We start from the raw sequence: 23,911 nt of genomic DNA, 5'->3' as shown, positions 1-23,911 counted from the left end.
TTCTCCACGGAGGCCCTCTGCCAGCCACAGGCTTGACCCTCGCAGGGACCACAGCGAGAAGACCTCTTCAGACAGGCGTAAGACCGCGAAACTTCCGACTCAACCCGCACAGCGGAGGGAGTCGCGTTTTCGGACGGGCAGCCTTGTCGAGTCAGCAAAGTTGACTCGACCAGTGGATTCGCAGGGACGATTTCCGTCGGGGCAAGCCCACGAAAGTCTCACCCTCTTTGTCCAAGGACATGTTACGGATGGAAGCCCTCGCCGACACGGCGGTGCCCGTCCCAAGACCCAGGTCTAGTGTGGAGGTGCCCGTCGGCACAGCCCATTACCACCCCATGGAGGTGCCCATCGAGTCAGAACCCTAGCGACAGACGTAGGTGCCCGTCGGCACAGCCCATTACCACCCCATGGAGGTGCCCGTCGAGTCAGAACCCCAGCGACAGACAGAGGTGCCCGTCGAGTCAGAACCCCAGCGACAGACGGAGGTGCCCGTCGGGCCATCGCCTTGGCTTCAGACGGATGGTGCGGTTGGCGACGGTGAAGGTTCCCCAACCGAGGATTCGGCCTATCGGAAGGTTATAGGCCTCATACGGAGGCATCACAGGATCGAGGAGCCTGTTCCCTCCGACGAAGATGCCTGGCATTCCAGCCTCAGTCGTCTAATGGAGGCCCCACCCTCCTTAGTTCTGCCTGTGGCCAGGGACGTGGTTCTGGGGCGTACTCATGTGGACAAGGTTGTGGCGGGCAATGCCGAAGCCCCCAAATCCCAGAGTGCCTCAAAATTACTCCAGGGACTAAGGTCCCCGAGCAGATTTTACGTGCCGTAGGGGCAGCGACCGGGAGCCTGCAAAATGGAGACCTCCCTTGAAGTGTTAGGTCAAGGTGCCCCGGAGGACAGAGCCGCGTCAGCCCCGATTTGTTTCTCACAGTCAGAGGCTACAATGATGGAGGAGATGTCTAAAGACTTAGTCCACGTCGCCTCCTGGTTGGACTGGTGGGTGTCCAAGCCACCTATGACTTGACAGACCCAACGAATCAGGCCCTCCTGAAGGAGCTCATCATCTCCGGGGGAAGGACACTGAAGTTCCTGACATTCCAGTCTCTTGCCCTGTCAGCCAACTGGATTCTTAGGAGAAGGGATACGGTCCTGACCAAGCTATCCTGGAAAATCCCTGACAGAGAGGCAAGGGCTTTGAGGAGCCTACCCGTGTGGGGTGACTCTCTTTTTTCTTTGAAGCAAATGGAAGAAATCATGGAGAAAGTCATGAAGAGGAAGGAAGGGAGTGGGCCCAGATCTCACTCCATGAGGAGACCCACTTACAGGAGGGCAACGTTGGATGGGCCCTCTACTTCTCGAGCCTCTCCTAGCCAGACGAGGAGAGACGCTCCATCTACCTCTTGGGCTCAACCACCGCAGGCCCCCCCCCCCCCCCCAGAGGAGCTCCAGCGGCTTTTGCCTCTTTTAAAACGGCCTACTCAGCGTTTAGGAGAGGGCGTTCAGGCCGTTCCTCCAGAAGGAGATAGAGTGGGAGGCCCCTACTCCTGCCAAAGCCTCAGGTTGGGGGATGCCTCAGACATTTTTGGCAAGCATGGAAGGCCCACGGTGCGGAACCCTGGACAGTATCCGTACTGAAGGAAGGTTACAGACTACCATTCCTAGCAGAACCTCCTCCTCTGATTCCAGCCAGCTGGGCGGAGTGGCTAGCACCCAAGGACCCCTTGAAGAGGGAGACCCTTCAGGAGGAAGTATCCGCGATATTGGAAAAAGGTGCGATGGAAACGGTCTTACATCTGGGCCCAGGTTTCTACAGTCGTCTCTTTCTGGTGGAGAAAGCGACGGGGGGTTGGATACCGGTGCTAGACCTGTCAGCCCTCAACAAGTTTGTGTGCAAGACCGACTTACAAAATGGACACCCCAAAGTCGGTCCTGCAGTCCTTGAGGGAAGGGGACTTCATGATGTCCATAGACCTCAAGGACGCGTGTTTTCAAATCCCTATCCACTCCTCAAGCAGGAAGTTTTTCCGGGTGAAGTGGGGTACCTAGATCCTGCAGTTCAAGACCCTCTGCTTCGGATTGTCAACAGCGCCCCAGGTATTCACGAGTCTTCACGACGGTCTGTGTGGGCTCACGAGCGGGGTATTCGCCTCATTCGATACCTGGACGACTGGTTACTCCTTTCCTCCTCAGAGGTAGTTTTGAAGCAACCACACTTCCAAAGGTTCTACGACAATCCTCGGTCTCTTCCCCTTCACTCTTGGAGAATATCGAGCGACTCCTGAGGAAGGAAGGATATTCGGCAGGAACAGCTGAAAAGATGTCGCGTTATCTGAGGCGATCTTCAGCAGTGGTCTACCTGGCAAAATGAGCTACTTTCACAAAATGGTGTGCCTCAAAGAACAACAAGCCTTTAAAAGCCTTGGTTCCGGATTTCCTCGTGCATGTCAATACCGGCCATCAAGGGAGTCTGTGCAGCCTTGGGCCAAGTTTTCCTCCTGAAGGGCATTGATCTGGGCTCCTCTAGGCACATCTCTATGCTCATCAGGAGCTTCGAACAAGCATGCCTTCCGCAAGCCTCCAGGGTACCGCAGTGGGACGTGGCAATAGTATTGAAGATGTTAAGTGAACCACCTTTCGAACCCCTGAAGGACATAGTGGACAGGGATCTCACTATCAAGACGGTATTCTTGTTGGCCTTGGCCTCAGCTAAGAGAGTAGGAGAAATCCATGGGTTGTCCTGTGAAGTCTCTCATTTGAAGGGGTGGCGGGAGCTCTCCTTCAGGTTCGTCCCTTCTTTTGTAGCAAAAACACAGAATTCAGCAGTTTGGGACCCTAAGTTCGAGGGCTTTTCAATGCCAGCTATTCCTCGGACAGGGAATCCAGAAGATTTGAAGTTGTGCCCCGTCAGAGCCGTGAGGAAATACCTTGAGAGGACGGCTAATCTCCGCCCTGGTATCAAAAATCTTTTTGTCTCTACGGGTGCAGCGAAAAAGCAGGTATCTAAGAATACCATCTCCTATTGGCTAAGACAGGTGATTGTCAGGGCCTATAGTAAAGCGGGTCTTCCCATAACAAGTAATCCCAGGCCCCATGACATTAGGGGGCTAAGTACATCTCTGGCTTTTGAGAGGAACATGGCAGTGGCCCAGATCCTTAGAGCAGGCACCTGGATGAACCAGTCGACCTTCACAACGCATTACCTCAAAGATTGCTCTAGGATATCTCTAGACGGGTTCTCTATTGGGACAGTCATCTCCGCGCTCCAAGCGATTTAACGGTGAAACCCCAGGTACAATCGTGGGTGACAAGACCAAGAGACACAGGTTCGTTCCCTTTCACCCTTGCCCCTTTTTCCCTCTCCCTACTCGGAGATAGACCCAGATACAACCTGCAAAAGACAAGTCTTCACAACTTCGCCACAGGACTCAGCATCATGGAATTTTTAAAGGGTGAGTACTTAGTCACTAACATGAGCTCTTTGTGTAGTTTTTCCCTATGTTTCGTTTTCCGGGTATCTTAGAACCTAGTTTCCCACCTAGGTTCCTGGTCGGCCGTTTAGTTAGGTCTAGAGTTCAGGAAGACACTCCCACCTCCTAAAGTGTAAGTCTCCTAAGAAAGTAGTTTGAGGTAAGTCTCTGTGTTAGAACAAATCACAAATTTTAAGTAATTTGTATTTTTCCTAACATACTTACCGAGAACTACTTTCGGGTAATGGCCCTCCCTTCCTTCCCCGAGTGCCTTACTGACCCTTAAGACATTTTGTAACATCCAGGAACTTACTGAGGAGCGAGACCCAAGCTAACACGCGACCTGGCTCGGGACTAGCCTCAGGGCACGTATCCTTACGACTGGGCTAGTCCTCACAGAAAACGGAAGTAGGGTAAACTACACAAAACTCTGGTCGGTTGAGAGATGCCAGGTACCTCCTAAGAAAGTAGTTCTCGGTAAGTATGTTAGGAAAAATACAAATTACTTAAAATTTGTGATTTTGCTGGGCTCCATTTCATGTGGATGAGCTAGGAAATGAAGAAGCATAGAAACTAGCATAAGAAGATATCCACTTTTGCGTTATGCCTTTTGCCTTTCATACTCGGCCCTTAATGTACATTAGTCAGATGACAAACTAGGACATCTCTTGCTACTGGAGATGCTCGTGCCTTACAGACGCCTCGACCAGATATTGCTCGAGTGGTGTCTTAAATTGATATTTGTCAGCAGCTTCTAGTTCCGATGGGACAAGAAATGAGAGACATTTATAGTGGGGGCTGGGCGAGAAGACCTCACCAGGGGAGTTCCACTTAACTCTTCACCTATTGATGATATACCAGATTGCCTTGGGAGTTTGGTCCAAAGATTGAAGAATCCTTCACATTAACCTGTTGGAAATGTGAACAGTGCTCTTGCCACTAGACTTTGCAGAGGAATTTGATAGTGTGCTCAGTTATGTTGATGATCGACAACCTAACTGTAGTGCGCTCAGTTATGTCGATGATCGACAACCTAACTGTAGTTGCCTATGTCAATAAGCAGGAGGAAACATGTCTCTCTCTCTCTGCAAGTTGGTGAAGCAGGCTCAAACTTTGGCATTAGACAATGCAGTACAGTACAACTGTCAGCAAGATATATTCCAAACAAGAGGCATGTGCTAGCAGACTTGATCAGCTGTCAGAGGTAGGGAGTAGGTGGAGAGTGGTCCCTACATCCTTGGGTGGTGGGAAGACTTCTTACATGTTGGGGGTCCTAATGATAGTCTTGTTTGCCACCAGGCTGAACAAGGAGCTTTCAGTGTTCTGTTCTTATCTAAAACCCTCCAGCAGTAATGTATGATGCCTTCGAACATCCCTCAGAAAGCCTGAATGTGAGTGCCTTTCTTTCCTTTTGTCTGTTATGTCAGGTAGTCAACAAGTTATTGACAAACCTGAGCACCAGGCTGATGCTACAGTATTTGGTCTCAAGTGGCCGCAAGCTGAATGATCTGGATCTGCTGATGCTCCTTGTTTTTGTACTGGTAGACCTATTCCAACAGCTCAACCACCATTGTCAGCCCCATCGACAGAGGTACCACACCTCTTAGGCTTCCTTGTCACTTCATGGGTGGAAATAATTCCGCATCTACAAGCAATAGGCTTTATACGAGGCACTGCGCAGATGATTGGATATGCATGTAGATCCTCTGCAGTTGTCTACTAAGGAAAGTAGGCCATCTTCTGCGATTGGTGTCATAGATGGGATACTTCTCCAGTTAGAGCCTTTCTGCAATTGACTGCTTATTACCTTGTCTATCAATTTCTACAGTTAAAGGCTATCTTTCTGCTTGGAGCATGGTCTTCAGACTGAATTGTTTGGACCTTTCTTCTCCATGAGAATTTTCCATGCTTAAAGAGGTACTTGGAGTAGTCATGTGGATGCAAAGAACTCAAACCTCCTAGCTTTAGATGTTATGAGAGTTCTCAGCTCTATTAAGCATTTGCCTTACAAACTTTTGAGGAGAACGCCAGTTCGGAATCTGACATTCAAGACTGTCTTCCTTTCTGTCCGAGCCCTAGCTAAGACAGCAGGAAAAATTCATGGGATATCCTATTCTGTGAATCATTCCGGGGGATGGAAAATATGGTTATCCTTTGTTCCCGATTTTGTGGAAAAGACCCAATACCCTGCTGTCCACGACATCAGGTTTGACTCCTCCATCTCTTCTCTTCGAGATGTGATTAGCAATTGTGTTGATCTTCTCTGTCTTGTAAGGGGACTACGGTACTACCCTACCAGAGCAACGTGGTTTGTTCCTCAGCAGTGGTTGGGTGAAAAAGCCTGTCTCCAAGAACACCATCTTGTTCTGGCTTTGTCAGACCAAACTTGTATACAGTTCAGTAATCCCTTGCCATATAACCAGTTCCACATAAAATGAAAGTTTAATTAAATAGGATTTTTCTTAACATACAAAACCTTGAGACCTTTGAGTTACACTGCCCATCTCAACCCCCCTGCAAGTCCTAGGTCAAAGGAAAGGTAGTACTACCTGATTCTCAACTGTGTTGACCTCATTTAAAAGCTTAACTGGCGTTGGAGCTTTGCTAGGTCATACTCTTATTAAGGGTCTCATGGTTTTATGGTTAGGAAAAACAAATTGATTGAATTTTTTTTTATTTTCATTGAAACACTGTGGTTATAAGATTCACAAAAACTTCAAAATTGTTTCTAATTCTATGTAGATAATGTTGGTAGAGTTGTTAGATGCAGCACTTTGGAAGAATTTAAACATATTGTGCATTCTTTGACAGTTTTTGTGTTAGCAAGTTAATATTCTATGTATAAGAAATGTAATGTTAATAGATTTGCTTACTTAGTGTTTGGTTTATGTAGAAACGCCCATCATTTTGATTTTGACAAAAGGTATAGGGTTTCCTTAATAATTGTGTGATTAGCCATTTTATAGCAAATAATAGGAACATCTTCCTTGTAACACTTCTTTATTCCTTAAGGATGAAATAATTTTCCTCCATATGAATAAAAAACATGACTATGTAACAGCCTTATGTATCATTAACATGAAGAATGATTTCAAAAAATTATGAACCCAAAATTATTATATATAGTATTTTTGTTAAAAAACTTGAAACTGCTAGTATTCCCTCTCCCCTATGCCAAAATGGCTTCTAGGTACATTACAAATTTGGAGAAAGATTATTGCAATTGTACTTGATGAATATGAGACATTGGTTGGTTATACAGTAGTCTTCACCAGGGAGACATGTTTTTATGGTTTTATAAAAACTTGGCAGCCTAATATATATATATGTCTTGGCTGAAAACACTCCATTGTTATAATGAAGAAAACACAAACACAATAGGTATTTTCAACAAAGGACCATCATAGAGGGTTTTTCTTTCATCGTTGTCCATATAGCGATCCCATTGCTTAAGTTGCACAAGTGATTACAACCTAGCTCTGTTAATCTGTCCACATATTGACAGACGGCAGCTTGGCCTTAAAGGTTGTCCATAAATATTTGAATTCCTGTCCTAGGAGACTTGAGTCATCCTGCTTAGTTTAATGTGGTGGAAAAGGGTACTGTTGTCCAAGATAGCTAATATTTTAATTGGAGCTAGAAGGTCCACCTCTTGTCATATTGGCCACATTATCGCAACATTTAAAGATGATGCATTATATCTATGTAGGACCTTATCACTACAGTAGAACAGGGCAGTACATTGACTGCAATAGCCATTTCCATTTTATATATTTTCCTCTGCCTGGTAAAAACTAGCCATTGGTCAGGATTGCATCCGACGGCGACGGTCAGAAGATCCAGTTTAATATTACTATTCTTTGGCACTGGCTGACCCTGCTTGGTATAGAGTACTTTGTCATGCATTTAGATTGATGTGGCTAGGGCAGCCTGTCAGTCATACCCTTCCCCTAGGTATTCCAGACTTGGCATTTTGACGCAGGATATGCAGGGTGATATGATGTGCTGATTGATATTCCAGCCACTGGTTGTTGTTATGTTGAGTAGCAGTTATAAATGAACATCATCCTAGTATGCCATCTTTATTATCAAAGGATGATTGCTATGTACTTGCAATATATAAGACATGTTGATTACTTAATAAGCAGGTCATAGTGTTGTGACTTTTAAGAAATTTGTAAAATCATTTAAAATTTATTTGAGTCCCATGTCAAGGTTGCTATGTACAGTTTTATATTTGTCCCTATCCCTGTCCTAATGTTTCCCTTCATCAGAGACCTTTTTCATGTTATCCAATGGGAGCGTAATACTGTAGTATCACTTCACTTTCTACCCTAGGTGAACTGTAGGCATTATTGATGTGTCTTTAAAGTACCCTTCAGCCTCTAGGTGCACCCACTTTAACCTTGAATTCTACTTTTGTCTCATTTCCTTTCTTGCTGTTCAGCTTCTAATTTTTACTTCGTAATGCAAAAGTAGGGTTATCCATCCCCCAGTTGTACCTTGGTGCCAAAAAACTCCTCGGTTTGAGTTTTTGTGTAGGTGACTACTGAAAACATATTGTTCATAATCCGTCAGGTCTCCACATTAATGCATCTTAGACCCATAACTTTTAAGGAATTCTTCTTTGTCTACATCTTTTCCAGAAGAAGAATTCCTTAAAAGTTATGGGTCTAAGATGCCTTAATGTGTAGACCCATGATTTTTAAGGAATTCTTCTTCAGGAAAAGATGTAGACGAAGAAGAATTCCTTAAAAATTAGGGGTCTAAGATGCATTAATGTGTAGACCCATAATTTTTAAGGCATTCTTCTTCAGGAAAAGATGTAGATGAAGAAGAATTCCTTAAAAATTATGGGTCTAAGATGCATTAATGTGAAGACCTGACGGATTATAAACAATATGTTTTCAGTAGTCACCTACACAAAAAACATATTGTTCATAATCTGTCAGGTCTCCACATTAATGCATCTTAGACCCATAATTTTTAAGGAATGGTATATCATATTCTTTCGATCCGTCTATGTATAAGCCATGGAATTTAGATGTATAGCAGTGTTTTAGAATGGTCAAGTCTTCCGTTGATAAGTTGGTTGTGTTATTGCTATCAGATCCTTCGAATTTGTATGGGGTATAATATTCCTTGTATGGATAAATATTTCTTGTATGAATAGGTTCTTCACTTTCTTTTTTGTGTTCTCTTCGTCTCTGTTGTAGGTGCACTGATTTTTGCTTGATATAGAGATGTTCCTTTCATTAGCTAAGTTGTACTGTATACTTTTTCCATTCAAGTACATCTTGGTGTACCCAATATGTTGGAGGTGCAAACATTATGGTTGGTTGGTTTGATCAGTCCCTCATTCACCCCCAGACTGGGTTTTTATTTTTTTCTCCATGCTTTTAGAATGATTTAACTTGTCTCTTTGTAAAAGCTCTACTTGTCATATTTTCATTAGAATAGTTTGTGTATGAATTTTTTTCCAAGTGGCTGAACGTGATCAGTCAACCCGTGTTTATCTTGAGAAAAAACTGACACCATTCTGTCAGCCAAAAGTTAGTAAAGTTAGGACGCCAAAATTATTTTCAATTTATCAATTGGTAGTTACAGATTGATGATTATCTATCAGAGGGTATGAGAGCTTCCAGTTTAATTGGAATTAAATATTTTTAGGATTGTCATTCTGCTTGAGAGACTTCTTATTTTACACAGATTTTCTCCACTCTTTAACATTTACTTCTGTGTTCATTAAAACCTCTCATTTGCCTTTTCTTTAATCCCACCTAGTGAATATACCTTGGGTTACGATGAGAGTTCTGTTGCATAGGGCATCCTAGCTTGGTGAAACAAAGATAAGGAAAGGCATTGCATGGTAGCACAGTATTTTTGTATGAAATCAAAGTACAATGTTAGGATATTTTCATGTATAAGACAAAGAATAATGCTCCAAGATCATAGAGAGGGCAGCTCTATAACCCCTATTATATAAACTGGCAGTTTCCTCTGTTACTTAGTTATCAAGAAGAAATCAGTGGTAGCAGAAACGGCGTACAGTATTTGGATTGATTTAGTTGAAGTCGTCTGATATGGGTTGTCGATTGAGATGGTTATTGGAAAAATAAATCTCATTTTGAATTCTCACTTGATATTCTGTGCATTCAATTATACACCCTGATGAGATGATGTGAAACATCAAGGAGTAAAGCTGTTGGACTAATTGTTATCTATGTTATCCAAGCTACACAGAATTTTTGAAAGGAGGGTAGTACCATCAGTGCACTTCACATGGTATACTATAGGTATTACTTAGTGTCTTTCCAGTGTTCTTTCAGCCCCCACCTGCATTTGCTTTATATTTTGTTATGTTCCAACTCCCTTTTTTCCATCATCCTGTCCAACCTCGACTTACAGTACATCATAGTGTAACTAGGATTTTCTATTAATCGATCCATCGTTCAAGGTTGCTGGTCCAGTTGAGCCGAGTAGTAAATTCAATGCTGATAATTCAAGTTTGTGCTTCTTACCCCAATTACCAATTACTTAGCAAACATCATTTTTGAGTGACCATTTGGGCTATTGGATCATCTTACTTTGGCTGAGAGAGTTTGCAATGATTTTAAACATTCCGTGTAAATGCCTTAGTGCAGTGTCAATATCCTTGTTGTTTGCCAGGTGAAGATATCAGGCTGCTAGACACTGGAGTTCAGGTTTCTTTCTTCCTTGAATTTTTAAATAGTTGACTCAATTTGTCTTCCCTTTACATAGGTTGGATGGCCCAAGAAGAGCCATCAAATTGTAGGATTTGATGTCTTCCAAAATTTTATTGATTTCATGCTGGACATCTAAGAAAAATTGCCTCTACCTCTCACTGTAATCATTTGTAAATGGACATCCAAAGACCTAGGAACTAAAGGAACTTCTTTGACAGGTGAACTGGGCTTTGCCACTTTTGCAGTTCTATCAGGATATGTTTTGAGCCCTCAGATAGGTGAACATCTTGTAGAATCGGCAGACTTAATGCTTTTGGCATATGAAACTAAAGGGACCTCACCCTAAATTGCTTGGATGGGACTAAATTTCCAGGTACTATAGAGGACTTGACATGGAGTGTCGCAACTGGTATGGCAGACATGGTTGTCACTGCAAATGCTGAGTGACCAATAAAACCAGCTAATTCTCTCCTCCAATGATAGAACAAAAGCTGTACATAGCCTTTGTTGAAAGTATCTGTTCAAATTTTCTTCAGTGATCTAAAAGGCCAGGTGAGGTGCAACCTGCAAAAGTTATCCTTATTTTGTAACAACTTAGCTGCTACCATCACCAGCCAGTCCTTAAATTACTGTACTATACCTCCAAAGTCTAAGATCAGGTTTACGTGCCTAAGGTGTTATAGGTGCTAGAATCGGAATAAAGACTTGTCGAACTGTAGCGAGGGGAAACATGGGTTTTGGAGCTGGAATACCCAGACTGTCCTGGCAGGTCAAAAGAATTTTCTAAATGGAAATATCAGGGAATTTAAGGATGCCGGTAAGTGTGGAAACAGGGAAAGAGTAGGTGCTAGAGCGGTTACACGCATTGTAGAGCAAGGCACTAGGAACAGATGAAACAAAAAGTACTGCAAGAGTACCAGAGGCAGAGTGGGTAGAATCAAAAGTTGTAAATTATTATTATTATTACTTGTTAAGCTACAACCCTAGTTGGAAAAGCTGGATGCTGTAAGTCCTATGGGCTATTTTTCCTGTTTCAGCAACAGGAAAAATAGCCCATTGAGGAAAGAAAATAAGGAAACTGATAGAATAGTGTGCCTGAGTTATGCCCTCAAGCAAGCAAACGCCAACCCATTAGAGTTCAAGACCATGGTACAGAGACTATGGCACTATCCAAGACTAGAGAACAATGGTTTAATTTTGGAGTGTCCTTCTAGAAAAGTTGTTTAACATAGTAATGGTTATTACTCTTGAACAGAACGACATGAAAAAGATGGGATTAACTATGAAGGATAAAGAAGTATGTATGGTTATGACCCATAGTTCCTTGTCATTGTCAAATCATCTGGGGAAATTTTGTGTGTAACATTCTTACAGACTTGAGGAGGGGTTGCTTTATACCTACTGGTGGATCTGTTGAGCATATGTGCAAACAACTGCTCCCTCTCTTTGTTTAAGCAAGAGATTGTGTGTGTGTGTGTGGACACCAAGTTTGGGCACAATATAATTTATAGGGTTATGAAAAAAATTGATTTATGTAATGATAAGAATTTGAATTTATGAAGTTCTGATTGTTGGTTTTTCACTTGTAATTAGTTTTTATTTTTTGCAGGGTTGTAATAAAATGTTTCGTGATAATTCAGCAATGAGGAAACACTTGCATACGCATGGGCCTAGAGTACACGTTTGTGCAGAATGTGGTAAAGCATTTGTCGAATCTTCAAAGCTTAAAAGACATCAACTAGTTCATACCGGCGAAAAACCATTTCAGGTGAGTTCTTAGAGTGAATGTTTTTAAAGGTGTGTAATGAGGCTATTTTACTCTAGCATCTATTATTCTGGTTTTATATTTTATTCCTAATTTTTTTTGTAGGTTGGGGTATTTCTGCTTTTGTAAACTGAATTGTAATCATATAGTATTTGGTTTATCGTTTGAAAACCTGCTTAGTGTTGAAGATTTGGTTTAGAAAAATCCATTAATAGTAAAATTATTAGCAGAAGGGCTCTCCAGTCTCAGCAACTTGTCCCATTTGTGAAGCAAATGCCCAGACCATCACAAGATACCTCCCTTGGTACTATTCTTTCATCCAACTCTTGCTCTATTCATAAAGTTTTGGTATTGATTTACTTTTTGTTGTGTTTTTTTATTGGGCTTGTCATTTAATTGTCATTCATCTCTTTATCCTTTTCCAGTTTGCCATATGGTGAACTCAAGTGGTTGTAGTTTATAGTATCTCACACAAACATTGGATTGTCATTTAGTTGAATAAATCATGTTGCTATACAGTATAAAGATACTGTATATATTTTTCACTCATGGTCCATGAAGATTACACAAGTCAATTTAAGTGTGTCATAATGTATTCCAGAGTCTGGGTTATATGCACTTTCATTGACACATGCCATATGGGGGATTAGGAAGGTTTATGAACCAATTGGGAAACTGTTGTTAACGACCTTTTTATAGGATGTTTCAAAACTGCTTCAACTAAGCCTTTCATCTATTTTTATGCATATACAAGCCCCTCTTCCTTTAAAACAAGGGCATGTCTTCAGCAGCGCTGTAACAGCCATTGAATTTTTAATGAGATAATTGGTGATACCGAGTGGCACAAGACGAGGGGAAGCCCTAGCCACCATGTCAGAATAAACCCTGTTTTTTTATTTGTTCCAATAGTTTTAGATGTACCTTTGGCCTGCTATCTCAACTATTGACTATTTTCTTAGATTTGATTGTAAGAAATGTCAGTTGTTTTTGTTAATGTGAGTGTGCTTGCTTGTAGCCTAAGTGGAAGCCCACTGAAAGGTAAGCATATGGTGAAGTGAATTTTGTTCCTTTAAGGAAACAAACTCTTGAAGCTCCCAAGTGTTGTTCTCGTTCTTCTGATCAATAAGACTAACTTTTCTCATTTTGTGATTGTTTCTCTGCTTTGGGAGAGAGTTGCTCAATTTTGCACCCATACGTGCATGCCTGATGGTGAGAATTATTCGTTTGGCGGACACACCTGACACCAAATGTTTTCCCTGGATGGTGATCCCAGTGGTGTGCTTTGTGTTGTGGCAAAGGGGACTCTTGTAGATTCCTCCTCCAAGGGAGCACTGTCGTTATCCTCCTCTGATAGTAAGGAAGAATGGTTGAGAAGTGGAAGTAGAGGAAGTTTTATCTTTTTCCCTCATCTAGCAACCTTATCTTCCTTCCTTCTCTGTGTCGGACACTTTGCCTTATGGTGAAGAAGATAGTCGCATGGGAAGGCTGTATGCTTGAATCTTCTTCAGTAGAGATTGATGGTACTGGCCCAGTGATGGGTACTTTGGAGGTCAGGCAAATGGAATAAGAGCTGTTGCATCGGTTGTAGGTGATCAGTCCTGCTCAGTACAAAACCAGCACAATAGGCCAGAGGAGGGTGGGCCATATATGCCTACCTTACATGTTCTTATAAGATGATTGTTCTTTATCCTTGTGCAATGCTTCATGGTGATACGGAGCGCATGCATCATCTTGTACCTTTGGGATTGGCTAGTGACAGTGAGCTGCTGCTGTATGGTCAGTTGTAGGTCGACAAGACTAACCAGAAAGATCTTCAGTACTGTATGATAGGCTGCTAGGAATGTCGTTCACGATACCACGTCATGCCTATAAGGAGCTCATACATTGACTGGTACCTTTGGGTTTGGTTATCAATCGTGAGCCTGATGTGAAAGCCACTGTGATTCCATCAGTTGCAGGTGAAAAGTCCCACCTCAGACCGATCTCCAGCTCTGTAATGTAGGCCAAGAGTGTTATCATTCATGCTGCTACTCTTGCTGTTATGGAGTGTAGCTGATAAAGCTTACCCTGACCAGTACCTGTGGGGTTAGCGATTGTGAGCTTGGTGTAACAGGTACTACTGTTCACCTTTAAGCTGCTATGGAGTTTCCTCACTGAACGATATCTTTGCTGTCGGTCAGAAAGTCGAGACCGATGTTTGCACCTGTACTAGGGGATTGGTCCTTTTAGAATAAATGCCAAGTGCTTGGTGAGTGAGGGTAAGGATATTCTGCTCCAAGGAAATTCCCTGGTAAAAGCAAAGAGAATGGCTCCACCAACTTGGCAGTTGAAGTTGGTTATTCATACTCTGAACAGAGAGCGTGTTTAGATCACCTATCCCGTTCATAAATCGATTGAAGCTATTCTCTTCCACTTCCTCTTTCCTTTGTGATTTTGAAAATTCTTTTCGTAAGAAGTTAAGGAATGCTAATCATAAGAATTTATGCGGGACTTTGAGCGATTTCTCCTTCCTCTTGATGAAAGGAGACAATTCCCATCCAGTATTTGATCTCATGCAGAGCAGGGGCACCTTGTACCAGTTATAAGGGTCTGAGGGAATCGGCCCTATAATGCCAGCCAATCGGTCCTATATCACAGCATGGACCAAGTGATTGAGCTTTTAATGGCCTCTCTCACTTTGAGATTTTTTTTTTTTTTTATGAAGTATTTCCATACCTCCTAAAGAGGAGATATCACTGCTTGGTACCTGGCTTCCCCAATGTGGACTGTGCTGAGACTGTCGGTGACTGGTCCCTGCTCGGGGCTTCTAAACGTCAAGCTTTGCTGATCTTGAAGCTAAGCCTGTTCACAAAAAGGAGAGCACACTGTATTGCTTTTGCTCTTTACCACCATGGATTTTTCCATTGAGTGATTCATCTTCTACTTCCCAAATATATATTTACTGCAGGTTTGAGTGTTCATATTCTGGGGAAAGAAAACCATTCCCAGAACGAATCAATGAGCACATAGTTTCTAGGTACTGTGAACCAACTGATGATTGGTCACAGTAGCACCTTTAGGGCACAGAGATGATAGTTGCTCTAAGGATCAGATAGGTACCCCAAATCCCAGCAATTACCACTAGTAGCTTCTTCATCCAGAAAGGGTTGGCCCCTGCTCTTCTTATTCTTGCCCCTGTCAGGCTTAGTCTAGGGTGATGCTAGAAGGAAGAAGGGGAAAGGAATATAGATATGTCCCTTGCTCAGTAGAGGGGATATCTTGTCATGCACATTCCCTCCCTCTTCCATCCAAATTCATTCCATACCTACCCTTCAAGTTACATCTCTGGACTTATAACATGGGTGGAATAATCTTGGATTCTTTTTGGGAAGTCGTACTACCATCTTCAGTTCTCTTGGGTCAACTCTTCACGGACCGTCACTGGGATGGACCACGCGTCTGTTCTCCTCTCGGCTGAATCATTAGGTGTTGGGATGTGTTCAGCCATAAATATTAATCCATACACAGCTTCTAGAGATGAAGATTTTATGGCATAGGTGAATCAAGGGAGTTGTGTCTGTCAGCCGTCAATCATTCCAAAGGTGCCTCTTTCATTCCTCAGGTGTTCACACAAGCTGTCACCTAATTGTTAAACTAGGGTTGTATTGAATGACCTCTTCCGAGTCTTTCCTGGGCAAAATCGAGAATGCCTTGATCTTATTATGATCTGAGGATAGGACCTGAGGTAATTACGATCTCACGGCTAAGCAAAGGATGCATATCTGTGAATACTGTTTGACTGGGAATTATTTGTTATTGTATCAGCAAACTTCTAGAATTATTACCACACATGTTCCTTTTCTGTAAGAACAGCTGAACCACTTCTTGTGGTGTTGAAAGGTACTCAGCAGCAGAGGCTATGGACAGGACTATATCGAAGAGACCAACCATGAATGTATAGGATATAATACTATGCCCCTTCTCCACCTAAGTTAGGACCATCGAGGGCCAAACAATGTCTGCTGATGATACAGGAAGTGTGTGGTTGGCCCTGATTTTATTGGTGCCTTTTACCATGTTAATTATGAGGCTCTCTTCAAAAATAGGCAGTTGCGAGTAGGTGGGTCTTTTTCAACATCATTATTGAATTTTTGAGAAATAGATTGCAAAGAATAGGTATTTATGGGCACCATAGTGAGTAGAGTAATGTAATGTCTGATGTTTCCCTGTTACCCTGGATAGTGTTCTTGGCTCATTACTTTTCATACTATATATGTATACAGTATGTTGTTTGGCCTAGAAAACAAGCTTGTTACATAAGCAGGTGGTGCTACCCTCTTTGCATCAATTCCATCTGAATGTAGACCTGCGGATGCTGCATTCCTTATTAGAGACATAGCTAGGTTGAGGACAGTGGCTCCTCAGCATCTGGATCTTTTCAATGCTAATGTTTCTTCAAATGAATACAACTTTAAAATTTTAGGTGAGATTCTCGATTGCAGATTAACTTTTGAGAAACACATTTGGTCTGTTTCTTCAAATGAACAAAAATTTGGCCTATAGGGAAAGTATTTTGAGAATTTCAGTGATCAATCTATCCTGAAGATATGTTTTAATTCTTTCATCCTCCCTTGTTTCAAGTATTGTTCTCCTTTCTGGTCTTCAGCTGTTGAATCTCATCTTAATTTGTTTGATAGAAATTTCTGGTGTGTTAAATGCCTTATTCCTTATTTGAATATTAATCTGAGACACTCTCGTTCAGTTAGTTCTTTATGCATGTTGCATAAGATTTATCTTAATTCTGACCATTCTTTGAATTCAGTTCTAACTAGACTGTACCATCTTGTAGGTAGCACTAGGTATTCAGTTGATTCCAGCAGTTTTACATTCTTCATCATAAGACTAAACACTACATAGTATTAATAAAAGATGTGATCAGATTGTAGAATGATCTCCCTAATTTTTCAATATTAAACTTACCCGATAATCATGTAGCTGTCAACTCCGTTGCCCGACAGAATTCTACGGGAGGGATACGCCAGCTATCACAATACTAGAAGGGGGTGTACTCACCAGCGCCACCTGTGGCCAGGTACTACAGTACTTCTTGTTGACACCTCCTCAATTTTTCCTCTGTCGTGCTTCCGGCAAGACGTTCTGGGATACGCTTATGATCTTGGAGTATTTTCACGGCTTTTGGTGAAGTATTTCTCTCAGATTTCGGCTGTCGCTTTACTAGAAAACTTCTATATTAGCTTAGATAGCTATTATTTAGTTCTGATTAATGGTTAACGATCTTTTTGCTTGATTTGGAATCCCCACTTGGCTAACTCTTTGATTCAAGATGTCTGACATTTCACAAGCCCCACCCCATAGACGATGTAGGTCTTGTAATAGGCGTATTCCGAAGGCCTCGGTAGATCCTCACACCGCTTGTTCTGACTGTAGGGAAAGACCCTGTCAGTTGGAAGATCGATGTGAGGAATGCGCCGGACTTTCGGAACTTGATTTTGTCCGATTTCTTAAGTATTCAACCAAGTTAGAGAGAGAGAGAGTTAGGAGGAGTTCTTCTCGCTCTTCACTTTTTTCCTCACCTCATGATCCCCTACCTTTTCCTCCCCCTGTAGTGGCTACCCCCGAACCTACTATTTGCCCTCAACCTGATATGTCTGTTGTTTTGCGTGCCATTCAGGCTTTAGGTGACAAAGTGGAGTCGGTGGTTAGTGATCATAAGTCTCTTATGGCCGAAGTCAAGGAACTTAAGGTCAAGAGTGCAGTGGGTGGTAATAGTGCCAGTGCTGTGACGAGTGCTAGTGTCAGTGCAGTGCCAAGTGCTAGTGTCAGTGTCAGTGTGGTGCGTGAGGGTACTTCTGTGCGTGCCAGTCGTCCTCCCAGTCCGGGACCTCTTGCAAGCTCCCAAGCCCAGGGGAGAAGCAATGTCGAAGGGCAAAAGGGTTCGGCAGGCCTTGATCGGCGCACAGAAGTATCCTCGGTGGTTGCGGGCGTGTCTTCCAGAGACCGTCACTCCCACCCGCAGACGATTGAGCCCGTCTTTTACTCGTCTGCTGAAGAATTGTCAGGGAGGAAACGTTGGACTCAGGTCTCAAGACCTCTCAAACGCAGAGTCCAGACCTCAAGAGCTCTACAACCTGGCTGCAGTCATTGGATCAGCTCTGACTCGCCGCAGTCATCAGTTGAATGCACACCTCCTAAGAGTAGTAAGGTGCTGCCGCAACAGATCTCTTCTGTTAAGGCTTTGCCTCAGCAGACCTTAGTGTCTGCCGACCCCAAGTTGACTCTACTGCAGTCCATGCAGTCACAACTTGCGGTCTTGATGCGTGAGTGTCAGGCTGAGAAGGTTACACCTCCTCCTGCGATCGCTCCGCCTAACCGCAGTCCTGTCTGCCAGGCGTACGATGTTGAGGCTCCTCAGGATACCTTACCACGTACTGAGTTGCCAGTTTCCAGCGGTGTGCAGCTACCTCCGCCTTCCTTAAGGCAACCTCAGCAATGGGAACAGGAAGCTTATACCTTACTTCCTCCGCTTCCACTTGCGGTTCCACCAGTGAGGCAACACTCTCTTGAGGTACAACAACCTCTCCCATCCATGAGGCAGACTCCTCAGCTCTCGCTGCAGCGACCTCAACCCTCCTCAAGGCGAGAGCCTCAACACCTTAGCCTTGCGCCTCAGGAACCTCAACTCGCGAGACAATTACTGCGTTCTGCGCAGCCACTACCTCAACGCTCGCAGCTCACACCTCAGGAACCTCAACTCGTTCCTCAGGAACCTGCTACTGCGCATCCACCAACCTTACAGCAAGCGCAACTCTTGAGTCAAGACACTCATGCCAGGAGTCAGCCTCCTCCACCCATGCGCCTACCTTCTGCTACTCCTTTTGACCAGCCTTTGCAGCCTGAACCTCAGGTGTTGCCTCAACAGAGACTTGAGGATGAAACCACAAGCGTTTTTGCTCCCGCTCGTGCAGATTCTGCTGTTCAGCATACCTTACCTCTCACTTCGCTACACTCTGGTGATGAGGTTTCTGATGATGAGGCTGCACACCTGGATCCCTCATGAGACGTGGATGAATCCAAGTCTTCTCCGCCTCCTATTGACTTTCGTAAGGTCTTGGCTCTTTTCAGAGAGGTATACCCAGACCATTTTGTCTCTGCTACCCCCCGCTCTCCGCCATCTGAGTTTTCGCTGGGCATGCAGCCAGCCAAGTCAACTTATACTAAGCTCGTCTTTGCAAGGTCCTCTAAGAGAGCTTTAAGAATTTTAGGGGAGTGGTTGCAGTCTAAGCAGCAACTAGGAAAGACTTCCTTTATGTTTCCTCCGACTAAGCTCACTTCTAAAGCGGGCGTTTGGTATGCCACAGGAGAGGAACCAGGCTTGGGAGTACCTGCCTCTGCCCAGGCTGACTTCTCAAGTTTGGTAGACTCTCCTCGTAGAACAGCAATGAGGCGCTCTAAGGTTTGCTGGACCTTCTCCGATCTAGATCACTTCCTAAAGGGTGTATTTTGAGCCTTTGAGATGTTCAATTTCCTAGACTGGTGCCTGGGGGCCCTTAGCAAGAAGACCTCCCCTGCGGACAAGGACTCAGCCATGCTCTTAATGTCCTGCATGGATAAAGCTATTAGGGATGGATCTGGCGAGCTTGCTTCAATGTTTGTGTCAGGAGTGCTTAAGAAAAGGGAGCAGCTTTGTACCTTCCTTTCCTCCAGCATCACACCTTGTCAAAGGTCTCAACTCCTTTTCGCTCCGCTCTCTAAGTTCCTGTTTCCCGAAGAGCTTGTTAAGGACTTGTCTGCGGCCCTGATACAAAAGGACACCCATGATCTTGTGGCCTCATCAGCTCGTAAGACTAAGGTTGCTCCCTCAGTCCCCAGGACTTATCGCACCCCAGTGGCTGATACTCCTGCTACGAGGTTTATTCCGCCCTTTCGTGGTAGAGCCCCCAGCCGAGGAAGCTCCCGTCCAGACTCTTCCAGGAGCAAGTCTAGGAAAGGTTCCAAGGCTTCTAAAGGCAAAAACTGACTCTCCTCCTCTCCAGACAGCAGTAGGAGCCAGACTCAAGATCTTCTGGCAAGCCTGGGAAAAGAGAGGTGCAGACGCCCAGTCTGTCAGTTGGCTGAGGGAGGGTTACAGGATACCATTCTGCCGCAAACCCCCTCTGACCACATCTCCCATCAACCTCTCTCCCAACTACAAGGAAAAGGACAAGAGGCTAGCGTTGCACCAGGAGGTGTCGCTCCTGTTACAGAAGAAGGCAGTGGTTATAGTCCGGGACCATCAATCCCCGGGCTTCTACAACCGTCTCTTTCTGGTGGCCAAGAAGACAGGAGGTTGGAGACCGGTGCTGGACGTCAGCGCGCTCAATGCTTATGTCACCAAGCAGACGTTCACGATGGAGACGACGAAGTCGGTCCTAGCAGCGGTCAGGCAGGAGGACTGGATGGTCTCGTTGGACCTGAAAGATGCTTACTTTCACGTTCCTATTCATCCAGACTCCCAACCTTTCCTGAGATTCGTTTTTGGAAAGGTTGTCTACCAATTCCAAGCCCTGTGTTTTGGCCTAAGCACAGCTCCTATGGTGTTTACGCATCTGATGAGGAATATAGCAAAATTCCTCCACTTATCGGACATCAGAGCCTCCCTTTATTTAGACGACTGGCTGTTGAGAGCCTCCACGAGTCGTCGCTGTCTGGAGAGTCTCAACTGGACTTTGGACTTGATCAAAGAACTGGGTCTGTTAGTCAATCTAGAAAAGTCCCAGCGCATTCCCTCCCAATCCATTGTGTACCTGGGAATGGAGATTCGGAGTCAGGATTTTCGGGCTTTTCCATCGGCCCCAAGGATAAGCCAAGCCCTAGATTGCATCCTGAGCATGCTGAAGAGGAGCAGTTGCTCGGTGAGACAGTGGATGAGTCTCACAGGGACCCTTTCATCGTTGGCCCTGTTCGTTGAGCTAGGGAGACTCCACCTCCGCCCTCTTCAATTCCATCTAGCAGCTCATTGGGACAAGGGTTTGACTCTCGAAGCAGTCTCTATCCCGGTCACCAAAGAGATGAAGACCACTCTCTTGTGGTGGAAGACCAATCTCCTTCTCAGGGAGGGCCTATCGTTGGCGATTCAGACCCCCAATCTTCATCTCTTCTCGGATGCATCGGACTCGGGCTGGGGCGCGACCTTGAACGGACAGGAGTGCTCGGGAACGTGGAACGAGGAACAGGAAACGCTCCACATCAACTGCAAGGAGCTACTAGCAGTTCATTTAGCCCTATTGAACTTCAAGTCCCTCCTGCTAGGCAAGGTGGTGGAGGTGAACTCCGACAACACCACAGCCTTGGCTTACATCTCCAAGCAAGGAGGGACCCATTCGAGGAGCCTATACGAGATAGCAAGGGACCTCCTCATTTGGTCAAGAAGTCTAAACCTCACCCTAGTTACGAGGTTCATTCAGGGCAACATGAACGTCTCAGCAGATCGCCTAAGCAGAAGGGATCAGGTCATTCCCACGGAATGGACCCTCCACAAGAGCGTGTGCAACAGACTTTGGACCTTGTGGGGTCAGCCGACAATAGATCTTTTTGCCACCTCCATGACCAAGAGACTTCCTTTGTACTGTTCCCCAGTTCCAGACCCAGCAGCAGTTCATGTGGATGCTTTTCTGCTGAATTGGTCCCATCTCGACCTTTACGCATTCCCACCGTTCAAGATCATAAACAAAGTCCTTCAGAAGTTCATCTCGCACGAAGGGACACGGCTGACGCTGGTTGCTCCCCTTTGGCCTGCAAGAGAATGGTTCACAGAGGTACTACAATGGCTGGTCGACGTCCCCAGGACTCTCCCTCTAAGAGTGGACCTTCTACGTCAGCCTCACGTAGACAGGTTGCACCCAATATCCACGCTCTTCGGCTGACTGCCTTCAGACTGTCGAAAGATTCGCTAGAGCTAGAGGCTTTTCGAAGGAGGCAGCCAGTGCGATTGCCAGAGCAAGGAGGGTATCCACTCGTAGAGTCTACCAATCCAAGTGGGAAGTCTTCCGGAGCTGGTGTAGAGCCAATGCAGTTTCCTCTACCAATACCTCTGTGACCCAAATAGCTGACTTCCTATTACATCTTAGGAATGAGAGATCCCTTTCAGCTCCTACGATTAAAGGGTACAGGAGTATGTTGGCTTCAGTTCTCCGCCACAGAGGTTTGGACCTTTCTTCCAACAAGGACCTTCAAGACATCCTTAAGTCTTTTGAGACTTCTAAAGAACGTCGTCTACCCACTCCAGGCTGGAATCTAGACGTAGTCTTAAGGTTCCTTATGTCACCTAGGTTCGAACCTCTCCAGTCAGCTTCCTTCAAGGACCTTACCCTCAAGACACTTTTTCTCGTCTGCCTTGCAACAGCTAAAAGAGTCAGTGAGGTTCATGCCTTCAGCAAGAACATTGGGTTCACATCCGAATCTGCAACATGTTCTTTACAGCTCGGATTCTTAGCTAAGAATGAACTTCCTTCACGTCCTTGGCCTAGATCGTTTGAAATTCCTAGCTCTCCAACATGGTAGGTAACGAGCTAGAAAGAGTTCTTTGCCCTGTCGGAGCTCTGAAATATTATCTTAATAGGTCAAAACCTATTCGAGGACAGTCAGAAGCCTTATGGTGTGCAATCAAGAAACCTTCGAGGCCCATGTCCAAAAACGGGGTTTCGTATTATATAAGGCTTCTGATTAGAGAAGCCCATTCTCACTTGAAGGAGGAAGACCTTGCTTTGCTGAAGGTAAGGACCCACGAAGTGAGAGCCGTAGCTACTTCGATGGCCTTTAATAAAAACCGTTCTCTGCAGAGCATAATGGATGCAACCTATTGGAGGAGCAAGTCAGTGTTTGCATCATTTTATCTTAAAGATGTCCAGTCTCTTTACGACAACTGCTACACCCTGGGACCATTCGTAGCAGCGAGTGCAGTAGTAGGTGAGGGCTCAGCCACTACATTCCCTTAATCCCATAACCTTTTTTAACCTTTCTCTTGAATGCTTTTATTGTTGTTTTTATGGTTGTTACGGTAGGCTAAGAAGCCTTCCGCATCCTTTTGATTTGGCGGGTGGTCAATTCATTCTTGAGAAGCGCCTGGGTTAGAGGTTGTGTAGAGGTCCTTTAGTAGGGGTTGCAGCCCTATATACTTTAGCACCTTAGAGTTGATTCAGCCTCCTAAGAGGAACGCTGCGCTCAGTAAGGAAGACGAACTTAAAAAAGGCAGAGTAACGGTTCAAGTCGACTTCCTTACCAGGTACTTATTATTTCATTGTTATTTTGAGATAACTGATTATATGAAATACGGGATACTTAGCTATCCTTTAATCTTGTACACTGGTTTTCACCCACCCCCCTGGGTGTGAATCAGCTACATGATTATCGGGTAAGTTTAATATTGAAAAATGTTATTTTTATTAGTAAAATAAATTTTTGAATATACTTACCCGATAATCATGATTTAATTGACCCTCCCTTCCTCCCCATAGAGAACCAGTGGACCGAGGAAAAATTGAGGAGGTGTCAACAAGAAGTACTGTAGTACCTGGCCACAGGTGGCGCTGGTGAGTACACCCCCTTCTAGTATTGTGATAGCTGGCGTATCCCTCCCGTAGAATTCTGTCGGGCAACGGAGTTGACAGCTACATGATTATCGGGTAAGTATATTCAAAAATTTATTTTACTAATAAAAATAACATTTTTCAATTAAATTAGGGGAACTCAGTTGAATTTTTCCATGCTTTAAGGGAAATTCAAACAATCTTGCCTGGGATGGTCCTCTTCCTCGGGGCACTGTTGGCCACCCCTATTACTAATCTGAGGAAGGAATCATAATCATCTTTCCCTCAAGACACTCTTCATCTTGTCAATCTTTAGAGGAATGAGAGTTCTGTCAGTCTCGAAAACCAGTTCAGGACCTTCTCGATCCTATCCTTCTGTGTAAATAGATATGAAGATGTCAGGGCACTAA

At 44.3% G+C, this 23,911-nt stretch overlaps 1 protein-coding gene across 4 annotated transcripts in view; it reads left to right on the top strand.

Annotated features, from left to right (window-relative positions):
• The window catches only part of LOC137620673 (transcriptional repressor protein YY1-like), an 88,637-nt gene that overhangs the window by 14,602 nt on the left and 50,124 nt on the right, over positions 1 to 23,911 (top strand). For all 4 annotated transcript variants that reach the window (XR_011040092.1, XM_068351017.1, XM_068351018.1 and 1 more), the window contains exon 3: positions 11,782 to 11,940. Coding sequence is in view for 3 of the 4 variants with exons in the window: in XM_068351017.1 (XP_068207118.1) it covers positions 11,782 to 11,940 (159 nt within the window). In the remaining variant the exon portion in view is untranslated. The remainder of the gene's footprint in view (positions 1 to 11,781; positions 11,941 to 23,911) is intronic.

The sequence above is a fragment of the Palaemon carinicauda genome, chromosome 27 (assembly GCF_036898095.1).
Source record: "Palaemon carinicauda isolate YSFRI2023 chromosome 27, ASM3689809v2, whole genome shotgun sequence".
NCBI lineage: Eukaryota > Metazoa > Arthropoda > Malacostraca > Decapoda > Palaemonidae > Palaemon > Palaemon carinicauda.
The sequence above is the reverse complement of the archived record's forward strand: the minus strand, read 5'-3'. Positions and strand labels throughout refer to the sequence as shown.